Genomic DNA, 22,749 nt, shown 5'->3' on the forward strand with positions numbered 1-22,749 from the left:
AAAAAAACGCATTGTATTTGTGCAAGTGTAATGGGAATAACGAAACCTAGAATCAAATGTTTCTCAACACCTCTTTTGAAAATGAGGTGATGATGGTTCTCCATGTCTTTGGTTTTATATAGAAGTTGCACAAGGCCAAATAAAAGTTTCACCCCTAATGAGAATCCTAACTTCATGTTTTTCGCCGCCAGCCTTTGCTTCGCCTCGAAGCATCCTCGTAATCCTCTGCAAACAAGTGGAGCTGACCTGCGAAGGTCCCTGGGGAGTACATTCAGAAACAGCAGCCAAGAAAGCTGTAAACAAAGACAAAAAAACAAGCTCACAAGCAGGCGAAAGACAATTTCAGAATTGGGGGGGGGGGGGTCACAATATTACCTCACTCCATCCACAAACTGATGTACAAATATGCAAAAATAGTAAAAGACTCCTGACTCAAACCTCCACAAAAATACAAAACTAACTGCAAAGTCAAACCAAAATGGTAGAAAATTCATCTGAAATGGTCAAATACTTAAAAAAAAAAAACACTTGTGCAAAAAAATCCTCCTATATGAGAAGCTTGGGGTAAAGCCCACACACAAAAATGTATAATTCCACAGAAATCAGCACGGCAATGGAAAAAAATGACAAATCCAAAAAATAATAATTTCTGAGAATCTATGTTGTTATATTTAAGCAAAAATATTTATTGAAACGGTCGAGGTCGCCTCACACGTCTCTTTTCTCTGTCGAGCAACATGACGCAAAAGGTATTACAAAAGCCACTTGTATCGAACCTGAAAGTCATCCTCATAAGAAATTGGATGAATTTGCATCTTATCATTGCTATAGTTGCAGCGTGGCAGCCAAAAGAAATTTTCCAGGTCAGGAAACCGAAGGCAGGTCAAATGAAGTCTTCCAGAAAAATGTCCAACAAATGAGTTGGGAGTTCATGTTGATGTGACTTTCACACTGAAAAAGTCAAAAGGAACGAAACTAACTGCGCTTAATGAAATCAAACAAGAACACAAAAAAAGATGTCTTTTTCATGGCACCACAGTGTACGGCTGGTAGGGCAGCAGCTTCTGACGCTGGTTGATGGCGTAGATCCAAGCCGGCTTGACAAAGTTCAGGTTGCCGTTGTCCATCAGCGCCTAAAAATTGTCCCGGATGAAAATGGATGAGCATCAGGCAATGCCACCTTCACACGGAGTACCACAGGGTTCTCTTCTGGAACCACTACTATTTGTGCTTTACAGACAGTGCATCCTCTTGAGACCTAGCCTATTCATTTGTGTTCACATTTGTTTTTGGTTTACATCATTTGACTCCATTAAGCTAAACTAGTCCTAGTGTATTTAGTAGAGGACTTCCTTGCCTTTCGATTGACGACTCGTGTGTTTGGTTGGGATTTAATGAAATTAGTTAACTTGAAGAGGACCAAAATGACGAGGCTCCGTCTAAGGAGGTTATATTTATGTGTGTGTGGATATAAATTAGCTGTCTTGCTAAGACACAAGTGGACAAAAACAAATAGACTGCATGCAAGGAGGATATATTTATAAATGCATAAATGGAGTACCGCAGGGCTCTCTTCAAGAACCACTATTATTAACTATTTATAGACGCTAAATTATTAACTCCCAACATTGTATATTGTATAAGATGAAGACAAAAATTGACAGCATAAATGTCTCACTGCCTAACACAAGTTCAGAACATGTTTGACGAGTCGAACCCATTTAACTTCGTACACACCTTCTCATATATCAACACACACACACGATTTGAATTTCCATTGATATTCCCAAATAAGGACTGCACTCACGTCCTCAAAAGAGTCATGCCATCCTTCGCTGGTCACCACAAAGTGGACCGTGTCCGACATGTAGTCCTCCAGGACGCTGTGAGGGAGGACGGTAACGTATGAGGATCAAATTAGAGATGCGCCTCCTTTGCCTGAAAGCGGAACCCTCAAACCAATCGAGATGTTACCCATTGAAGGCGGTGATGTAGCGCGTCAGTAGTCGCCTCTCGTTGCTGGGGAACTTCCCGTAGAGGAAAAAGTGCTTGCCGATCAGGTAGTCTGCCAGAAATCAAAAGACAACATCAGCGAGGATGTCAGATTGAATCGGAGCGGCTGAGGACGCCGAGAAAAACCTGGCAGATCCGGGATGGGGTAATCCTGCTCCTGTTCGGCGTCCGTGTTCTCGTCCGTGGAACCGCCGTAGGGATCCTCTTCCTGCTTGGCCGTTATTTTCTTCTTCTGTTTGTTCTCGCTCTCCACCCTGACATGACAAATGCAAGATAGAGGTTTGATGCCAGTTTGTGTTTCAAAGAAGGATTTCAGCGTTATGGTTTCAAGAAGGCTTTGAAAGCAAGGGCTGGGCTTTCAAAGTAGGGTTTCAAACAAGGACAGGTTTTCAGCCACACACACACACACACACACACATTTATACATATATATACATATACACACATACATACATACATACATACACATATATATATATATATATATATATATATATATATATATATATATATATATAAACACACACACACACACACATATATATACTCAAATAACATTACACACACACACACGCTCACATATATATATATATATATATATATATATATATATATATATATATATATATATATATATATATATATATATATATATATAAATATATATATATATATATATATATATATATTTATATATAGATATATATATATATATATGTGAGCGTGTGTGTGTGTAATGTTATTTGAGTGTTTACCTTTGCAGTTCATCCTCTGTGTCAGCCGCAGAGTCATCGTCAGCACCTGTGAACCCAAGTGTTTCTCAGTCAAAACGAACCTTTTTTTTCCCCCCATCTTTCTGGACCGCTGGAGCAAAGTTCATTTTCAACATAAGCAAGTCTCTCCTTTCGGGGAATTAAAGGCGTGTCATGAATTTGGCGCTCAAGCGGCGGCAAAAAGAGTAAAAACAGAGATTGACATGACAAAGGCAGCTGTTAACAGGATGATTAAAATACGGCATCTCTCGTCGGCGTTTTTATAGCGCCTCTTCACCCACATCACTTGTGGCCCGGAATTAACATAGAAGTGTGAAACATGCCCAAGTTGTGTCACGGCTATTGGATCCGCGCTAGCTAGTTGAGTGTGTTGCAGAAAGATGACGACAGTGCAGAGCTACCACGTCAACCACCAATTGTACAGACGAGCACCTTGCGGGAACATAATCAGTTTGGCAGGCAGCAAAAGGCCGAGTGCGCTTGCTTCAAGCAGTTCATTGCCAATCTCAGAGTAAGTTTCATACGCAACAAACTAAGCATGAAAAAGAACTCGTGACGTAAGTGTCTTCCAAAGGTATACGAGCTTAAAGCTAACACAAAGTGAAACCACCATCGACGTCTGTGTAGTTATAGTATAACGTTTAAATAAATGGTATTATTGGTCCAACTTTGTCTTCTGATGTTTGATTGTCACCAACCTGGCTCGTCATCCTCATCGGTGGAGCCGCCGTACTCGTCTATGTTTGCTGGCTCCGCCTCCTTTTTGGAAGCGGCTGGCCTCGGCTTCTTCTGCGGCGTCTGCAACAGGCCGGATAAGGAGCCACTGAGCAAAGATTCCACGATTGGTTTCATCCTCTTGGAAGCGTACCTTTGCGCTGTCTTCCTCCTCACTCTGGTCGTCTGCCTCCATTTCGCTCTCTGAGCTCGACTCGGCGCCATCCATTAAATATCTGTCAGGCGCACAAACGAAAAAAAAAAAAAAAGCAGGTCATGAAGCCAACAGCACCACATCATCTGCAAATAGCAGCGATGCTACGATCCAGCAGAGGGTTTAGAGCTGCTCCACTCTTCCGCTATCAGATCGGCGTAAAGTCTAGTGCTTATTAATTCCATATAAGGAAGGTGGTCAGGCATATCTTTAGACATGTCGCATAACGGCGTCCGTGCGACTGCATAATTACTGCCGTGCTTCATTTTGAGTAGCAGTCACTTGTATTGTGACGTTGGCGACTGGAGTGTCCGTGCGGGCCCTCCACGCCATCAAACGTAAGTGCTGCCTTTAATTAAGCATAGCAGATGCGGCCGCCAAATAAAGGGAATGTTATCAAAGCACGGGGGGGCACAATAGAGAGAGGGGGCGTGGGTGGAACTGAGGGGGACGTACGTGTCTTTGGCAATAGATAAGATGGCATCATTGCGGCTTCGTTACGTCTTATCCATTGGGAGGCAGTGCGCGAGATTCCATTGAATTTTCATGTCTGTGGGTTTATTATTGTACGGGAAATAGTGGACGAAAGAGTCAAGAGGACAGAATAATCGTACGAGGGATATGTGATCCTCCTGAGAGCCAGCCGATTCATTTGTGTCCACTGTCGGGGACATTTGTTTTTGGTCCATATCTTTGGACTCGTTGGAGCTACCTTACGAAGTCGTAGTGTCCTCAGCAGAGGGCGTCCTAGCCTTTCTAATCTAACGCCTCATTACGGACTGTTCATTGAGTTGCCACTGGATTTGAAGGAAGTAGAGAACCGTAATTACAAAAGTTGAGCACTTTCGCACGGAGGAGCTTGGTGGTAAAGTGTTATATTTTACCACGATGTCACCATAATGATCTCAGTCTAAATGAAAAAGGCCGACTCCGCCGTATTAGCACAGCCTTGCATCTCTGCATCGAATTTCGAGCGGGAGATGAGACTTTTGCTCCATTATTCAGCTTGCGAGAGCTGCAGCGGGTGGGCGCCATGTTGCAAATGAAGCGAACCGAGACTGCTGGGATTGATTTGGGGAAAAATAAAACATCAAATATGGCGCTGAAGGAACTCTTTTACGCCTTTCAAATTTTTCGGAGCACACGCCGTTTGCTTGTTGCTCACCTCTTGTAGGAGAGCTTCTGTTTCCTTTTATGGCAGTCGAGCACCCATTCCTTGCGCACGATCATGCCGCCCGCTGACTTCACCTGGCTGTACTTGGGGGTGTTAGCGAAGGCACAGCTGGACATTAATGAGGACGTACACACACACGAAGGCAGAGGATTAGATGAGAGCAGCGAAGGCCAATGTTCTGACACGCCTTCTTCGTGCCTCATTTCAAATGAAGCTCTAAGACGCTGGGATGCGAACACCATAAATAGCCAAATAAGAGACGACGTTCACAGGGGCACAGAGTCGAACCGAAAGCTGTTTTTCTGCTCCGTGTATTTTAGAACTTTCAAGAGCAATAATATGCAAATTGGTGAATGAGCACCTTTTGACTATGACATTCAAAGTTAGGGTAGAAAGGGAACGGGAAAAAAGACAGTTTAATGGATTTTGTTGATATTCAAAAATGAATACTTTACAAAGAGTATTACAATTATTGGCAATGAAATGCTAGTTGGTCATTGAATGTTTTTAAATGCAGGTAACTATTGTTGAAAATTTCGACAAATACAAACAAGAACTAATAAATCTAAAGTTCTCTGAAGAGAATTGGAATAAATCGCACCACAGATTTTTTTTTAGGGAGATCTGTGACTAAAACCAATTTAAAAAACGTGTGGAACATGTATTGGTTTAATGTAAAATATATAAATAAGTAGAATCAAAACTAATTTAAAAAATAATATATATGTTTAAATATTTTGTGAGAATTCATTAATTAAAATCAAATATTACTGTAGGATACATTTTTACTTCTAACTGTACTGTTTTCCCTTCCCGTTCCCGTTTTTTTTTTTTTACTTTTATATGTTGTATGTGTGTATAATAACGCACTTGTAAGCAAGCAAACGTTTTCAAGGACTTCAGACAACTTAAACCTAACCTAACAATCGAAACCAAACCTAACCCTTTAAACAGAATAAATCAGGAGCGAAAAATTTAAAGAACTTGAAAATGTTCTTTACAGTACCATGTTGTATGCAGTCTGATTACCATTGAGTTTTGAATGCAGTGTTTAGACTTAGTGGGTCTGCATGTAACATATTGTGAAGAAGATTTTGCACTTGACTTGCACTTTAACGCAGCCTGGACGAGTTTTGGCGGCGGTGTGCGCGGATGCATCAGGACACTCACATGAGGTGCGTTGAGTCGGGGGTCCAGTCGGGCCGGTACTTGGCTCCCATTTCCAGAGCCTTTTCCCTCAACTCGCCCCTGAAGGGGTTCTGGAAGCCGCTGAGGACGAATACCACTCCCTCCATGATACGCTTGAAGGGCACTTGCTCGGGAGTCTTTGCGCCTTTTGGCGGCTGCTCTTTAGCTTTGGCCAAATGCTGGCGTTTCTTTTCGGCGGACGACGTCGCTGGTGAGGCTGCAAATGCAGAGGTCGAAAAAATATGCAAACGCATTTCAGACGATAAACGGCAACTTTTCTATGATTTGAGCCCTGCGCATATAGTCCAGTGCGGCTTATCTGCAGTTTATTTTTACCAGCCACCAGGGGGGCAATCCACCAGTAAAGCAAATGTCAGAATCTGTTCAAAGTGTGAACAACTATGAAATAGAACAGAAAAGATGCCATCGACTGTGCTCAAAAAGTTGAAAAAAATGAGCCATGTAGCTAGCATGAGCCTTATTATATATATTATTATTATTAATATATATTATATATATTAAAGTGGCGCTTGACGAAAGTGCGCTTTTTGCGATGTTCCATACAAACACTCTAAAACGGCTGCATGCTACTTCGAATTCAGGTATATTTAATCATTTTAAGCCTTGTACATGAAATATTACTTATTTTGCATTCATATTAATGTTATTCAAACATGGATAGCTGGACAAAATTGTTTTTTTTAGTCGAAACCACTAATATGAGGGTTAAAAATGAGGGGGGAAAAAAAACTCGACTTGTACTTGGAGAAATACGGTAAGTGGTGGCGGGCTTTACCTTTGGAGGCGCCTGGACTTGGCGTGCCGGGCTTGACTTTGGGAGTTGCGGGTTTGAATTCCGGGGAGCTTCCTGAGCTGCTCTTCTTAGCGGGAGGGGGACCCGGAGCTGACTGACGCTCTTTGCTGAACTCAAACTTTCTCTTTGCAGGTGCCTAGAAAGGTAGGTTGATAAATGTTAGGATTTTTTTGGTCACACGGTCACGAAGCTCTAAATTCATTCGTGCTTGAGCGGTTTTGACGACAAATGTGGGGAGGTGATATCCTGCAGTGCTTATACCCACCTCTCTCATCAATATAATGTAATGTAGAAGGAAATTAGTTATATTGGGTCTCTGAGGAGCCTGCCTCCCCATCAAGCGTGAAATTACACAACCAAATAAACGGTCTGAGAACCGCCTGTTTCTGAAAATGTCTTCGAAAGCTTCATCTTGGATGAAGTGCGGCATGAAAAAAAAAGCGTCACGTTAACACGAGTCGGCATAGCTTCATAACCAGTTTGAGGGTTCAGTATGGTTTTAAGAAGTCAAGATTTGAATTAATAAATTGTGCCATTGGTAATGAGCTCTTCTTCTTTTCTATTTTTTTAAGGATAAACAAGGATACAATTTGTTTGGCTGGTTGCAAATATGTTAGTTGCCCCTTTGAAGGGAAATACGCAAATTTAGAGGGTAGGGATGTCTTTTGAAGGTTAACGTTTATGTATTTATACATTTAATAGGGTTGGGCGAATACCGAGACCAAGTATCGGTATCGGGCTGATGGCGGCTTTATTTCAAGGTATCGGTACTTGCGATCGCAGTCGATAGTATGACGCTAGTATTGGTCTCTCTCTTGGATCAGTTTAATGATTATGTATAAGAAATTAAAATGAGACAAATAGCAAATTGTCATTAACTCTTTTAATGCCAGTCATTTAAGGGAAAAAAAGAAGGAACCTGACAGGCAATTTTAGGCATTCTAGCAGAGTGTGGTTAGGGATATTTTTTTTAAATTTCCCAAACATTTTCTCTGCCCCCTTCCCTTTCCTTTGATAGCTTTTCTGTTGACGTAAAAGGATGTCTTGATATTTTTAATGCAAGTATTTAAAAAAAAAAAAGTCAGATCTCTAATTTCAAAATCAAAACATTTGCCATATTTGGGATGTTTTAATGGCCAATATGTCTCCTTTAATAAATGAAGAAAAATGAACCCGTGTGCTACCATAATAGAGCAAAATAAACGGTGAAACACAAATTCACTCTAAAAGTGTAACAGATGACATGACCGAACTGCCTTTTGTGGCGAGTAAGAATAGATAGAAAGGGCAGCTACTCCTGAAGGACTCTCGCCGATTATCCCCAGGCGTCGCCTGAATGAACGGCAAAACGACGCCATTAAGTCCTAAGCAGGCAGCAATTGTAAAGTGCCGCACTACAGTACCGTCAAGGACAACAAAATGTCTTTTTTTTCCCCACATTCATAGTCTGAGGACAAACTTCAGCATCGGCAGCAACTGCCAGCTCCGAACCAAGTTGCTCAAGAGTCCAGGTAAAGAACCTGCAACGCACCCAAATGCTGCAGAGCCCCATGAAATAAAAGCGCACATCAACAAAAGCGATCAATGAGTTTGTGACCCTCAGTTGCCGAGCAACTGCGAATTGAAGATCAACATGCCTTACTGTCGGAAAAGGCGCCGTTTTGGAAAATCGGCTTTTCATTGTGCTCCGTTACTTGTTCTTTGAAGTGGTTGCCCAGCCTTCAAGTTTAACCAATCAAATCTTTTCTAGAGGTTCTGAACATATCTGCCGCAGCGACGGAACAATGGCATTAATTGACATAATAATTACGCCTTCTTATAACATGATTAGCTCGGCTAGGGTATGATCCAGAGCCACTTTTAAGCATTGCTCGGTTTGCACTACACTATCTGATAAAAGAGAGGCACTATCGTCTAGAATGAAGATGGTGAAACGTATTTTGCAGTGAGCTGCATTGTTTTTTGTCTCATTTTCCCAAAACCAAGCCTATTCATTTGTGTCCAGCGTCCATTGTGTCTCAGCAAGACAGCAAAGTGAATTGCAGCCCAGCCAAACACAAAATACATCAATGGAAATGTTGGGATGGAGGATGGTGCTTAGTACCTGTGGTGAGGTAGAGGATGGTGGAGGAACGTTCGCCGGGGAGGTGGGCCCGGTGGCCTGTAAAGCAGCGGCGGCATAGCTCAACTTGTTACTCTGTGGCGACGCTACGAGACGAAAACGAAAAGCATTGGATGAACATCGTTTTCTTTCGCTGTCCTACAAACGGCCTTCATTAAAAAAGCTGAATATAGGTAAATGTATTTGCCTTTGGGTGAAGAACTGGACTTGGCGCTGAAGAAGAGACTGCCGGGCTGGATGCTGGAGCCTGAGGCGGAATTTTCTTCTTTCAGCCGGAACTGACCCAGTTTGGTCAATTTCTGCTCATTGAGAGAGAAGCGGGGAACATAAAGTTGAAAAATAGAAGAGAAGTTCAAGTAAAAAAATAAATAAGCGAATCAATAACAGTATAGGTGTGTTACTGGCGATGTGACTGGAGGGTCGTTTTTGTCCGGTGGCGAATGGAACTTGATGAAGGCCAGTCCATACGCTATGTTCTACAAGGGACATAAACACGTTTGCATTTAATTATAAATTCAGTGTAAATAATAAAAAAGAGCAAATATTATGAGTGTGGACAGAGAAAGACAAATGACGAAACTGAAAAAAATCATCATCATATGTCACCTTCTAGTAGTGGTGTATGGTTGGCCAAAAATGCAGACGGACTCACAATTACAATTTCGTCAGGTTTGAAAAAATTATGGGCTGACGATGCAAGAAAGGGGGCGGGGCTCTAACGAAAGAAGGCCCGGTGAAAAAAATTAAAGTTGCTCATCTCTGATAAATATGTTTTACACAGCATGAATATTCTCCGCTTCACGAGAGTCTTACTTTACTGTAAGGCTGGCTGCAGACTATTTTCACCCGGTCCCACTTCTCCTGCGTCGTGCTCTTCTGCAGCAGTCCGGGTCCAAAAAAGCGCACCCGGTTCATGTTGGTGCCGTTACGACTCTCCGTGGGTGACATGAAGGACGATGTGACCAGCAACACCTGAAAACACAAATAATAGAAAATGACACAAGACCATATCAGCAGGAGGAGATGCGCTTTAATCGGGTACCTCATAGTCCGTCTCTCTGACGGCGGAGTTCCCCACGAGAACCTCCACGAACGCCGAGCCTTCGTTTCCAATGTCAATGCTGTGAACCTGCTCCTCCTTCTCAAACTAGAAATGCCAGAAAAGGAAATAGATAAGAAGCAGAGTCCCTGTTTGATTGAATCTGCACATACAGTAAGGCCACACTTAGCTGGTTTCTATGTCTAACAGAGTGCATTCAGAAAAAAAATGGCAGCGGCAACATAAGATGGCTGCCATTTGGCTGAAGCCCCAAGGGGAAAATTTTGAAATGTTTTTTTAATTCATTTAAATTTTCATAGAAGCACAAACACTACAGCATCCCAAGGGACCAAATAAAAGTTCATTCATGCGCCCATGACATCGTTCATAACAGACGGAAGTGACGTCGACAAAGGCAACCCACGAAAAAATGTCACCTGCAGAATGACTGACGTCTGCTTCTCTCCAGTCCGAGCAGCTTTCCACTTTCTGTACGTGTCCGAACTCAGCAAGTTGTCCGCCTTGTGGGTCTATTGTTTACCACAAGGGAGACGTAAATTCATGCTTACAAACAACAACTTTACGGCAGTTTAAATGAAGCTTCTTACAACACCAGCGAGACATTGTACTTACATTGTCCTCGGAGCTGCACGACACAACGTGCTGGAGTTTGATTTCAGGCATTGCTGAAACTTTTTAGTTAAACAAACACCTTTTAAGTGGTTACGCTAAACGTAACTTCCTCGACACTCATCCACATAAGAAACTAGTACTTTGACCGCGATAAAACACGTCGCGGTTGTATAATGCTAGCAAGCTAGCGAACAACAAAGAAAGACCCCCCCCCCAAAATAAATTCCTTAAAATATCACAATATTCAAATCCAATTTCAAACTACATACACTCGGCATAGACTTGCGCTCAACAGGCGGTTATGCAATATTATAAAAACTCGCACACCGTGCAGGAGTCATTTTCCCACCGAAAACCCTTCGTGTTATTGTGACGCTACTTCCGGGAATTACAGCCAATCAAAAGACGCGTTTTCTTTTTCGTTATCGAAACACGTGTCACTTTGTTAGTTACTGCCGCTAGTTGATCTAGTAGCGTATTGCAAGTCTGAATACCTCGAATGGAAAAATTTGATTTTGTAATCTTAGCAATTATTAGTTCAACTTCGTTGTGCTTGTGATAAAATTTGTTTGTTGGGTCACTAGTTTTTCTTGGATATGATTTTGCAAACAAGTTTTTGTTTACAGCAGCATGAGGCAAAACAGCAGCAAAAAAAGTTTGGTCATTTTGATTTTTAGTTTTAAATTTTGTTTTATTTGATCATTTTAATTAAATCCATTCAGGAAGCAATACTCTCACTGTAGTATTTTTATAATTAGTATTTTAGGTGACATTTTAATAGTACAGAGAATGCCAGAATGTGTCCATTCAATATTACATTTTAGCAGAAAAAAAATCAGTCATTGTGATAAGCTGTGTCCTGCACTGAAGCTTTTTTTTTTTTTTTTTTTTTACAGTTTCCATCTTGCTGAGGAACATAAAACATCTTCACAAGAACCACTTTGTCTGCATAGGAGCAGGTCAAATCAAATAAAATGAGACAAACTGGCCATCAAAGCTATTTGTCTGTCCCATAAATAAAACAGAGTGCAGAGGAACATCACAGGCTATTCATCCTTTTAGAGGACCTCCAGGTAGATGGCTGATTCCGGATCAGCCGCTATGGGGCCTTGCACCTCTCTGGCGGGGACTTGGGTTTCCACGCCTCCACGTTGATCTACTCGCCTTCTCTCGCCACCTCTCCTGCCCATTCGTCGCACCTATTTATTTGAGGAAGACCACAAATGTGGATATATATATATATATATATATATATATATATATATATATATATATATATATATATATATATATATATATATATATATATATATATATTTGTGCTGTATTAATAACCACTGTGCTTGAGTGTTACTGGCATACTTGCTTATTGCGCACAAAGCGCGGCGTGCAGTTCTGGTAGAGCAGCTGGTAGCTTCCGTTGGTGTACACATGGCTCACCTCGGCGCAGTTGATATAGACCGGCATGCGGGCCTGGTACAGTCCAGGACCGGAGGGACATCCGCTCAGCATGTGTCTGAGGGGATGGACAATGAGACACGTGCTTTAAATTGAGAGCGGCGCTCAGATTATTGACTTACTTGCCGGACTTCTTTCGATAACAGAAGTGGAAAAAGAGAACGGCCAGGGAGATGCCGGACAGGATGATGGCGGCGGTGGGTACCAAAAACCACAGCAACAGCCAGGAGTCTAAACAAGGGGCCAAAAAATGCTTCTGTTTGTGATGATCGTTAGAATTCCCACAGCGTGTATTTGAACTCACCGCCGCCTGCAGGGTTCTGCAACAGTGTCGCCGAGTCGTTCCCGAGGGCGTTGAGGGCCAAGCAGGTGACCGTCTGCGGCCCCCCGTCCACGCGGCCCTGCAGGGTGCCTGTCAGGGCGTCGGCCGAGAGCGATGTGTTGTAGCCGCGCGGCGGGACGCTGCCGTTGATGCTCCAGCTGATGGCGGGACGCGGGTTGGACTGGGCTGAGCAGACGCAACGCAGAGTCCCATCCTCCACCACGCAAGTTGAAGAGAGGCGTTGGATGACGGGCTTATCTGGGGGAAAAATGAAACCCCGAATTATTTCGTATTCATCAACGGATCGAATAAGATACTGGAAACTTAATCATGATGCATTCAAGGCTGTAGGAAAATCTGGAATGCAGTGTTTCCTTGTTTATCGAGGAGGGAGGGGGGTCATGTTCCCAAAAAATATGTTTAATTCCACAGAGTAGCGGTCGATTTATTAATTTATGTTTTTTTTTTCAATTAAATGCTTTTTTTGTTGATCATACAGTTTTCTTTTGGTTTTTTTTTCATTATTTTATTGGGCCAATGACATTTTTGAAGAAATGTGTTTAAAAAAACACAACATATTCTTAATGTTTTTTTCTAGTACAATTCAATGAACAATATATATATTTTTTAATATTCACAAGCCATACACACAGATTATTTTTTGTTTTGAAGGTGATAAAAGTCATTAAAAAAAAAAACTAATGGCTTTTTTACAGTAATTCCTGACTCATAGAATAATCTTCTAAATCAGCGGTATGCAAACTACAGCCCGAGGGCCATTTGTAGTCCATCAACCACATTTACCATATATTAAAAAAGCACTTTGAAATGGCTTCCAATGCTCACAAAAAAGTCTTATTTTGTTATATGGAAGACAGCGTTAGAATTTCAAAATAAATCTCTAATATTTTTGATGACTTTTACTCTAATAAGTTACAATCAAATAAAAATGTTAAAAGTGTCCCTTGCATCTTTGTTTTTCTGTTTGCAGCCCTAAAAGGCTTGAGCATTTCTGTTTTAGATATTTTGGGGCATCTCCCCACATGCCTCCAAATTGCAAAATTACATTGAACATCGAGCACAGTGGTCCGCGATTGGGCGCGGCCGACCAGGTTCTCGGCCATGCAGCGGACCGCCGTGTCCCGCGTCACGTTGTAAAGACGGATGGTGTGCGTGCGCTGGGCCAGGAGGACCGTGCGGCCGTGGCGGATGTAGGACCAGCGGTACTCGGACGCCGGCGGGTCGGCTTTGCACGAGCAGGCCAGCAAGGCGTTGCCCCCCTCCTGCACCGTCAGGGTCTGCACGTGCACCGTCACATCTTTGGGTGGGACTGCGGAGTGGGAATTGGAAGTTATTGATTGTAGTTGCAGCGTTCTAAAATTGTAATGAATTTTGTGAGTTGTTGCTAGGCAGAATTTGCTCTAAAATGAAAAAATCTGGAGTTTTATTGTCATATGCATAGTAATACTCCACAATAAAATTCTTATTCTCTTCACTCCCCTGAGCAGATTACATTCCACAATCGAGCAATAAAGTCGGCAATAAAATAAAAACAAACAAAACAAAACAAAACAAACAAAAAAAATGTCCAAATGGGATTTTTATATACTGATATTTATATACTGTATCTATATTTAGATTTTTTTTTTTTAGTTTGTCTGACCAAAAATGAATTTAAAAACAGTATCTGAAACACAAATAAACATTTCAATTGTTTTTTTTCTTTCAGTTTTTTAATAATCAGAAGCAGACAAAATATATATTAAAACGCAAATAATTTACTAGACCGACATGAATTGCAAGGCAGAATTTGTGGGGGCAATTATTCTTGCCCACGGCATGTTGACAAAAATATTATGACACACAGATATTGGTGGAGTCCAAAAAAAAAAACATCTGTAAATTTCAAACCAAATTGAATAATAATAATAATAATAATAATAATAATAATATGTCACTTGTTGCTAGGCAGAATTATGAGGGGCACATACAGTGCAAACAAAAAGCCAACCTTAAAATTTTGGTTTAATTTATAACACTTTTTTTTTTTTGTTAATCCAAAAAATACATTTGTTGTTTTGTTTTTTTTTAATTAAAAAAATGTGTAGAAAAACGCTTTTTGTTAGTGATACGTCATGTATCAAGCAAACTGTGTCATCGTTTGTTTCTAGGCAGAATTTGTGAGGCAAAATCGCTCTTGCCTCGTATATTCAATTTTCACTTACATGTGACATGCAGATCCTTGAGGGCGGCCACCATGTTGGCTCTCGGGTAGCTGAGCTCACACCGTAGGCTAGACTTTACCCGTCGCGACACCCTGAAGGTGAGCGAGGTCTGCAGCACCGGCCGCTGGTCTTGGGCGTAGAGGGTCCGCTCCTCCTGGTTCCCGAGGGGCTGCACTCCTCGCTCCCACCGCCAACGCAGGGTCGGCGGTCGGGATGGGCAGTGGTAGCTGACGCTGCAGTTGAAGGTGACCACCTGTCCTTCTGCGGCCGACGACACGCCGCTGATAACGGGCGCCTCGGGAGTGTCTGCAAGGGAGGCGGACGTCCGCCATCTTGATGCTTTTGCGCTCACATGACATACATGCGGCATCAACGAGCTGACAGTTAAGGTCGAGCAAACAAAAGAAAATAAAAAATAAAAGAGACATTTGGTGAAGTACTATTAGTAGAAAAGCTTCAACGTGTCTGTTTCGTTCCTCTTCTCGAGCTTCCAAAGCCTTTCAGTTTCGCATTTTACTTTCTGGATTTTTGTGACCCCATTGTGTATTTAAAAACAATTTAAAAACAAAACGAAACACAGAGAGAGGATGATCATTTGCTGCTCAAACGGGCTGCGCTGGACTCACCCACAACATCCAAATTGAAGAACTTGGCCTTCCCCCAAGCGGAGTCTCCCGCCCACTTCAGAGACACCTCAAATGTCCTTTTGTCCTCAACGCCGACCCCGTCAATCTTCAACGAGCAGTCGCCTTCCGCCACCGTGCCCGACAGTGACGCACGCCCCCGGAAGTGGTCGCTGACTTCCTCCATGTCTTCGCTGTTGAAGGCCACGTGGGACTGGCGGAATAAAGACAACGGGACTTGACCTCGTAGGCGCAGGCGCACGTCCACCTTTGCGTCTTTCTTTGGTGAAGGCGTGAAGGAGCAGGGGATGAGCGCGCACGAGCCCACCACTGCCGGCACTCGATCGGGTACGGAGGGCTCCGGGGGGGCCGCCCGCACCCCTGCAAACATGGCTGCTGTTTGGGTGCGCAGACAGTTACATCAACAGTATTAATTCATTCATACTGTTTAATATGTGCTGTATATGTGTGTGTGTGTGTGTGTGTGTGTGTGTGTGTGTGTGTGTGTGTGTGTGTGTTTTTGAGTGTGTGTGATTCTATATGATGGCAATTTTGGGGTCTGCAATTCGATTCAGAATCGATTTTTGATTCACTTTGATTCAATTAACAATGACCTCTACATTATTATACAGTACTAGTTTGGTCTGCTTTGCAATACAAAATCAAAAAAGCACAAATTTAAAAAAAAATATTTCTGTATATTATATTGTATATTTGCATGTCTATATATGTCTCTATGTATTTCTATGTATAACAATAAATTGATGAATTAATAATAATAATCAATTATTAAATGCATAAATCAGATCTGGTTTAATTTAAAATGCTCCATTTCCAATTCGAAGGCAGATTATATTTGTCCCTTTCTCCAAATATATTTAAAAAAATCCGCTTTTACTCTTGTAAAAGAAAAAAATAAACGTTTTGGGCTTTTTTTCTGGCCATATGAAGCAAACCCGTAACCAAGTAATACAATTATATTGGTGTATTTTCCGTCTATAAACATACACACATAAAGTCACATGTAAACCAGTTTAAACATGTTTGTTTAATTAGCAACAAAGATAGGAAAATACATAAAAAATAATAAGAATGATTACAATTAAAGAAGTTAGTTCAATTACATATTAAATATACTTATTTTATAATTTACTTATTTTCAAATAGGCTTTTATTTATTCACTTAAATTAGTTTTTATCATCTTATTCACTTCATAATATTTCATTTGATTTACACTGATTTTGAGAATAATTTTAACAATAAAGAATACATGAAAAATATGTATTCACACTTACATACCGCTTTATTTATATAGCACATTTAAAAGTTGACAAACTGTGCTGTACAGGCCAAGAAAAACATAAAATCATGATTAAAAACTAGAAAAAAGTGAATTGTACACAAAGAAATGACAAATATGAAGAAAACGAGCCAATTGTTTTGAACTCACCAAAGAGCAGAGGCCACATGAGTGCGCCGGCGGCATCCGCATGCAGATGACTCCTCAGCCAACACTTTAACAAGAAGAGGAAGAGGAAACAAATTTAGGATGAAGGGCACCGGCATTATTTCGCAATTTTCCGATTACGACTCGTTGAAACTCAAAATACGTGCAAAATGGCTCTTGTGCAAATTTTTGTTGCGCTATCACTTCATTTATGACAATAACGCCTTGCCGTGATTTACCTGAAATTAAGCGGGATAGTGCGAGTGATTGAAACAGGTTGCCGTGGCAACGCGTGACGCTCGCACATGAGTCATCCTCACATCGTTTCCTTAAATTTGCAGACGCAGAGTGGACGATTCCTTATGGAAACTTGCAAAAGCAATAAATTTGCCTATTGATGAATTTACATTTGACGTGGTCTCTTGTTTATCATTTATCTAAGTAGCCATCTTTATTTTATTTTTTTTACAATTATTATTCAAGGCTATAAAAACCCTCACAATACACTATATACTTTTCTCAAGCGGTAATTAATATTTTCTTATGTTTGTCTCATTTATACACACCCAAAGTTCAAACCTTCGTTGATTGGACACGTAAAACATGAATAATAGTGATAGTTAAAAATAGTAATTTACGTGTATTACACAGATAGTCAACATTAACCAAATATTATATATGCTGTTAAAAAAAATGCAGCAAAGAAAATCTGTGACTGCATTATAGTTTTTTGTTTTTTCTCCCTTAGGCATTGAGAAGTAATGTGCTTAAAACCCGAGGTTGAATTGTTTTTTTCCATAAATTTACACAAAAAAACTAAATTTTAATTAAAATCCGAAAAAAAACTTTCACGGCGTAATAGTCATTTTTATTCTGTATTTTATGCTTAAAAACAGTGAATTTTCTAGAAAATGGAACCAATATTGCCTCCCTTAGTTTCTTGCTCTCATGCTAAATTTGCATTTTCACCAAGTGGTCCGATCAAATTGGCCTCAAAATTTATTTGACCAATTATAATACTATCAAGTAAAACGTCCCAAATAAAACCGAAAATTCATGCGCTGTTTCTAATACGGACTATTGACGGTTCATTTTTGCCCCTTTTGCACCCACTTCAAAGTAATAATCTCCCATAATCCATTGTTGCTTTTGGAAAGAGTGGAGAACGCTGACATCATTGACATGACATGAGACAGGAACAGGAACAACATAGCGGTAGTTAGACCACCTCAGCAAGAAACACTTCTCTATAAAAACTAAATTTAGCGGAAAAACAAACAAGCTACAGAATGTTATGAGACCACCCTCATCTTGCGGCTGATTGAACCCAAAACACAAATTTTCACATTAAAGACACAATACGTATTTTTCAAAAGACTCCTCCAAGTGGTGTGGATGTCACACCGATTTGCGATTAGATAAATGGAACGTCCTAGAATTGGCATTTAACCTTTGTGTACCAGCCAGGATACCACAGTTTGTAGTTTTTCCGGGCGCAGCTAATATAACCACGGCTCTCCGTGAAACGACAGCCAAATGGCTGGGAAACGGAAAGGGACAACAGTACAGTTACTGTATAAGGTTTAATAATTTAAATTTAAGTAAATGTATGTACTGCAATGAGATTCTGCAAAACTGAAACTGTAAGATAAGTAAAAATTCAATAGTCGAATAAGGGAAGACGCGAAACTCAAAATAGAATTCGGAGCTTCAGAAAACCAAAATTAAAGCATACATCACAAGGGTGTATGTTTAGAGCCAAGGGAGAGGAGCAAAGACCTTCACTGGACCGTTGGAAATCTCTTACCTAGATTTCTTTTGTCATCAATTGGAATTTCGAGTGTATACTGTGATTGTTATCATATTTGGTTAGCTACAGGCTTCACTTTAATTAGAGTTCCGGGCGCCGCTAATATAACCACGGCTCTCCGTGAAACGACAGCCAAATGGATGGGAAACGGAAAGGGACAACAGTACAGTTACTGTATAAGGTTTAATAATTTAAGATTTAAGTAAATGTATGTACTGCAGTAATATTTGTCTATTGTCTGTGTCTATTTACAAGTATTATGATTGACACCCTTGACATGTCAGTTGAAATAAACTAATTTTAAAGCGTTCAGTGGGATATGTCTTCACCATCGCATATTTAGTCCATGCATGTACATTTTTTGGTGATGGTGGCCTCCGTTATCTCCCTCCCTGATGGTCGGTGAAAGAAATCGTGGACCTCAGCAGCTTCTATTGAGGCTTTGCTCATCCAGGCTTTTCCAGAAGAACCCGCCTGCCGCCACCCTGCACCCCCCCACTCAACAGCGGCGGCAGCAGCGTCCCCAAAACACACCCAGTTGGTCACTAAAGGATTTTGCCCCATCGACAGAAAAGCGGAGGGGATAACTTTTTGGACTTGGGCCCCGGGGGTCCTCTTTCCAACTCGCGCTCGCTAGACGGGTTCGACTCTCGGTCGCTCTCGCTGCCTGAGGAATTAAGGTAAGATGGAGCGTTTTCCTGAGAAAATATGATCCATAGTATGTCAATTAATGTGTACGTGTCAAAAAAAAAAAAAACTAGCATTTTAAAGTATTATTAACTTGAGAATTTGAGGATTTTTAGATTAATTTATATTTCTATTAATGTTTTTTTTTTTAACCTATAAGGTTATTTTAGGAGGAAAAAAATAATATATTTTATTTCCTCACAAAGGGAGAAAATAGAACAAACAAATAGGATGAGTATGGATTATTTAAGGAAAACAAAAATGGCACTTTTTCTTGAATCATTGTTTTTGATTATTATTTTAATGAATGAGAATTTTGTGAGTAGTTTTGATTTTTCATAAATGCTATAAACTGTATTTTTTAACTTTATAGGCTGATTTTAAAGGGAAAATAGTAGAAAATATAATTCATAGTATGTGAAAGGGTGGGCGATGTTTTCAAAAGGCGCTTTTATTTTGTATTATTATTTTAAAATGAACTTGAGAATTTTTGAGTATTTTTAATTCAATTTTTATTTCTAAAAATGCTGTATTGTATAGTTTTTTTTTCCGTATAGGATGATTTTTAAGGAAAAAAATAATAGGTTTTTATTCCTCACACAGTGAGAATATAGAACAAACAAAGTGGAAGAGTATGGGTTATTTAAGAAAAACAAAATGATGTAATTTTCTCTCGAATGGTTGTTATTTTGTAATTATTTTAACTAATTTGAAAATTTAGCGAGTGTAACTGTATTTTTGTAACCTTATATTTTAACCTTATAGGCTGAATTTATAGGGAAATAGTTAGAAGAAAATATGATCCATGTGTAAACATGTGAGCGTGTGTTATTAAAAAGCTCTGTTTTTCTTAACTTGAGAAATTTGGAGTATTTTCCGTTGAATTTAGCATTCTATTAATGGTATATACATTTTTTTATTACATCATAGAATAATTTTAAAGGAAAAATAAATATTTATTATTAGATTAATATTGATGAGTGCTTATTTTATCTTTTATAAATGCCATGTATGTAGCCAGTCAGTTTTATTTGGAATACTCAGATCAGAAAAGCTACGGAAACAAGGAATAAAATTTGGGATTTTTTCTCATACAAACAACATAAAATGATGTTAACTATACTGTATTTTTAAAGCAATAAACAGGATCAGGGAAGGACAATTTTTATTTTGCCGGTTGTGCTTTGTGTTCATTTAATTTCTTATGTGATGGGGCCATGGGTGTTTAAAAATGTTTTTTTTTTATTATTAAAAGCCGAAAAAAATGGATGGATTAGTTCAAGGTAAAGTCATGTTTGAAAAACTACGACAAAAAGGGATCTAGGTGCAGCAACGAGGGACGAGTCATATTTGAAAAGGATGAAGGGAAAGCACGGGTAAAAAATACATTTTATTAAGACCACCTAAGATGTCATCAGTGAGAAAATAACAAATAAAAGGGGCTAATCAATTTCACGCAGTGTATGAATGAGTAGCGTAAAGGCTACGCTAACTCACCTCCGTGTCTCCAGGGGCCTGAAGAAGCCGTCCGAGGATCTCGCTCACCATGTACAGCTTCATGGGAGGGGGGCTGTTTTGCGCCATCGTGGGGAACATCTTGCTGGTGGTCTCCACCGCCACCGACTACTGGATGCAGTACCGCCTGTCGGGCAGCTTCGCCCACCAGGGCCTGTGGCGCTACTGCATGTCGGGAAAGTGCCACATGCAGACAGACAGCATCGGTAAGTGACCCTCCGACAACCGAAAACCGGGACTCGTTATCTGCCATTGACGGAAAAAGAAGTCAACGATTACCGGATTTTCCGCTCCACAAGGCGCGCCGGATTATAAAGCCCACCTTCAATGAATGGTAAATTAAAAAAATAAAATAAATCGTCAAGCGCACCGGATTATAAACCGCATTGATTCAAAGCTAAATTAAATCAAAACTACAGTTGCGGTTGCATTTGCATTCTGTTATGTATCCACTAGATGGAGCTACGATCAAAGGAATGTCAACTCAATGAGCAGATAAGTCACTCAAATTTTATTAATAGAATACAAGCATTCTCACAGCGCCGTTCACTCCAAAAACGAATAAACAGCAGCTTTATTTTTTTCCCGAAGTAATGTCAGTGAGGTGGCGTTTTCACGACACAAAATTAAGGCTTTTAGGTGCGCATGGACTCAAAGCTACAGTGGTGGCTGGTGCTGTATTTGTGTTCTGTTGTGTATCCACTAGATGGCACTGCGCTCAAGGGAATGTCTAAACAGTGATCAGAGACCTCCGCAGTTTATGCAGTCTGCATATGATCCATATATAAGGAGCGGTGGACTGTTGTTAAAAACAAAAAACTATAACGCAGTCAATCTGTATTGTGTAACTGTATTTGTCTGTATAGTGTATCTGTATTTGTCTGTATTTGGTACACGCAGCATCCACTTCAACCTGTGAGCCTAGAAGGGGGTTCCTCCCACTTGTGGTCCCTTCTGAAGGTTTCTGATTTTCCCTAAATTGGGGTTTTTGAGTTTTTCCTTGGGGAGCTTTGCAGGGGATGCTGTTGTGTACCTTACACCGAAAAGATGTCTCTGTATGACTTTTTTTTTCGAAAGAAGTCTCGACATGACCTCTTTTCGACTGTGAAGCCCTTTGAGACTTCGGTGATTCAGTTGTCTTTAACTTTGAGAAATTTGGGGGGAAACAATAAGCATTTTTTATGTTGCCTATACCTCTTTTGAATGTTTTTTTAGCAGCCTTTGATTGCAGAACGTGCAAATGTGTGACGATCAGTGTGTACAATGTGGCCCATGATAAAAATGAGTTTGACACCCCTACTCTTGGTGAAAGAACAAAAATGATGTTCTACCTTTTTTTTTTTTGCAGCCTATTGGAACGCCACGCGCGCTTTCATGATCCTCTCAGCCATGTCCTGCTTCGCCGGCATCATCGCGGGGATCCTGTCCTTCGCCCACTTCTCAGCCTTCGAGAGGTTCAACCGCTCCTTTGCCGCGGGCATCATGTTCTTTGTGTCGAGTGGGTGGAGCCAAAACAGGACGAGTGATGTTAACGACAGGTGTCACGGGGAATTTCAAAAGTGTGACTTTGTTACCGATCGTAGCGCTCTTCGTCCTGCTGGCCATGGCCATCTACACGGGGGTGACGGTCAACTTCCTGGGCAAGCGCTTCGGCGACTGGCGCTTCTCGTGGTCGTACATCTTGGGATGGGTGGCGCTCCTCATGACCTTCTTCGCAGGTAAAGAAACAAATCTAAAAAAGTCATTTTAAACCATAAAACAGCATCAGGCAATAATAGATTGTGTGTTTTGTGTTTTCTGTTGCAGGTATATTCTACATGTGTGCCTACAGGATGCACGAGTGCAGAAGAGTGGCTGGCCCACGTTGAAGGCGAGGCGTAAACGGGACGCCAAATATGACGAAAATGACAACTGCTTCTCGGTGGAAAACCCACAAAAGAAGGTTAAAAATGAATAAAATGCGGGTGTACACCAATG

General features: G+C 40.7%; 3 protein-coding genes across 4 annotated transcripts; 1 reads left to right on the plus strand and 2 right to left on the minus strand.

The window, feature by feature from the left end:
- Positions 1–662: 662 nt before the first annotated feature.
- On the minus strand, positions 663–11,053 carry xrcc1 (X-ray repair complementing 1). Its single transcript, XM_088411971.1, has 17 exons — positions 10,685–11,053; positions 10,489–10,581; positions 10,055–10,159; positions 9,826–9,984; positions 9,414–9,488; positions 9,200–9,311; positions 8,995–9,098; positions 6,873–7,026; positions 6,059–6,293; positions 4,880–4,996; positions 3,655–3,736; positions 3,485–3,584; positions 2,769–2,814; positions 2,140–2,267; positions 1,975–2,065; positions 1,808–1,883; positions 663–1,133 (listed from the first exon to the last, which is right to left on the minus strand). Exons 1-17 carry the CDS (start codon positions 10,733–10,735, stop codon positions 1,026–1,028), a joined length of 1,836 nt encoding a protein of 611 aa, XP_088268097.1. The 5' UTR covers positions 10,736–11,053; the 3' UTR covers positions 663–1,025.
- A 295-nt stretch (positions 11,054–11,348) lies between these two features.
- Positions 11,349–16,823, minus strand: psg4 (pregnancy specific beta-1-glycoprotein 4). Of its 2 annotated transcripts, none has more exons than XM_088411013.1 (8): positions 16,764–16,823; positions 15,316–15,708; positions 14,690–14,995; positions 13,531–13,794; positions 12,447–12,722; positions 12,265–12,373; positions 12,047–12,200; positions 11,349–11,883 (listed from the first exon to the last, which is right to left on the minus strand). In XM_088411013.1, exons 1-8 carry the CDS (start codon positions 16,780–16,782, stop codon positions 11,743–11,745), a joined length of 1,662 nt encoding a protein of 553 aa, XP_088267139.1. In that variant the 5' UTR covers positions 16,783–16,823; the 3' UTR covers positions 11,349–11,742. The 2 variants fall into 2 exon arrangements, with proteins under 2 accessions (XP_088267139.1, XP_088267140.1); XM_088411014.1 differs by having other exon boundaries at positions 15,316–15,705; positions 16,764–16,785.
- A 2,287-nt stretch (positions 16,824–19,110) lies between these two features.
- On the plus strand, positions 19,111–22,747 carry lim2.5 (lens intrinsic membrane protein 2.5). Its single transcript, XM_088410966.1, has 5 exons — positions 19,111–19,250; positions 20,769–20,978; positions 22,121–22,270; positions 22,356–22,490; positions 22,579–22,747. The coding sequence occupies exons 2-5, from the start codon at positions 20,804–20,806 to the stop codon at positions 22,638–22,640; spliced, it is 522 nt and encodes a 173-aa protein (XP_088267092.1). The 5' UTR covers positions 19,111–19,250; positions 20,769–20,803; the 3' UTR covers positions 22,641–22,747.
- The last annotated feature ends 2 nt before the right edge of the window (positions 22,748–22,749 follow it).

Source organism: Hippichthys cyanospilos, chromosome 3, assembly GCF_059441005.1.
Source record: "Hippichthys cyanospilos isolate Australia breed blue-spotted pipefish chromosome 3, RoL_Hcya_1.0, whole genome shotgun sequence".
Classification (NCBI taxonomy): domain Eukaryota; kingdom Metazoa; phylum Chordata; class Actinopteri; order Syngnathiformes; family Syngnathidae; genus Hippichthys; species Hippichthys cyanospilos.

What these genes read in the sequence shown, in the direction of transcription:
- xrcc1 (XM_088411971.1), bottom strand. Translation starts at nt 10,735, where the DNA reads ATGCCTGAAATCAAACTCCAGCACGTTGTGTCGTGCAGCTCCGAGGAC. An exon ending in AGACGTCAGTCATTCTGCAG is followed by an intron (nt 10,160 to 10,488) that starts GTGACATTTTTT and finishes TGGCATTTCTAG; the next exon opens with TTTGAGAAGGAGGAGCAGGT. An exon ending in ACAGAGGATGAACTGCAAAG is followed by an intron (nt 2,268 to 2,768) that starts GTAAACACTCAA and finishes TTGTCATGTCAG; the next exon opens with GGTGGAGAGCGAGAACAAAC.
- psg4 (XM_088411013.1), bottom strand. An exon ending in CTTCAATTTGGATGTTGTGG is followed by an intron (nt 14,996 to 15,315) that starts GTGAGTCCAGCG and finishes CCTCCCTTGCAG; the next exon opens with ACACTCCCGAGGCGCCCGTT. An exon ending in TATCGAAAGAAGTCCGGCAA is followed by an intron (nt 12,201 to 12,264) that starts GTAAGTCAATAA and finishes CCATCCCCTCAG; the next exon opens with ACACATGCTGAGCGGATGTC.
- lim2.5 (XM_088410966.1), top strand. Translation starts at nt 20,804, where the DNA reads ATGTACAGCTTCATGGGAGGGGGGCTGTTTTGCGCCATCGTGGGGAAC. An exon ending in CATGCAGACAGACAGCATCG is followed by an intron (nt 20,979 to 22,120) that starts GTAAGTGACCCT and finishes TTTTTTTTGCAG; the next exon opens with CCTATTGGAACGCCACGCGC. An exon ending in CATCATGTTCTTTGTGTCGA is followed by an intron (nt 22,271 to 22,355) that starts GTGGGTGGAGCC and finishes TACCGATCGTAG; the next exon opens with CGCTCTTCGTCCTGCTGGCC.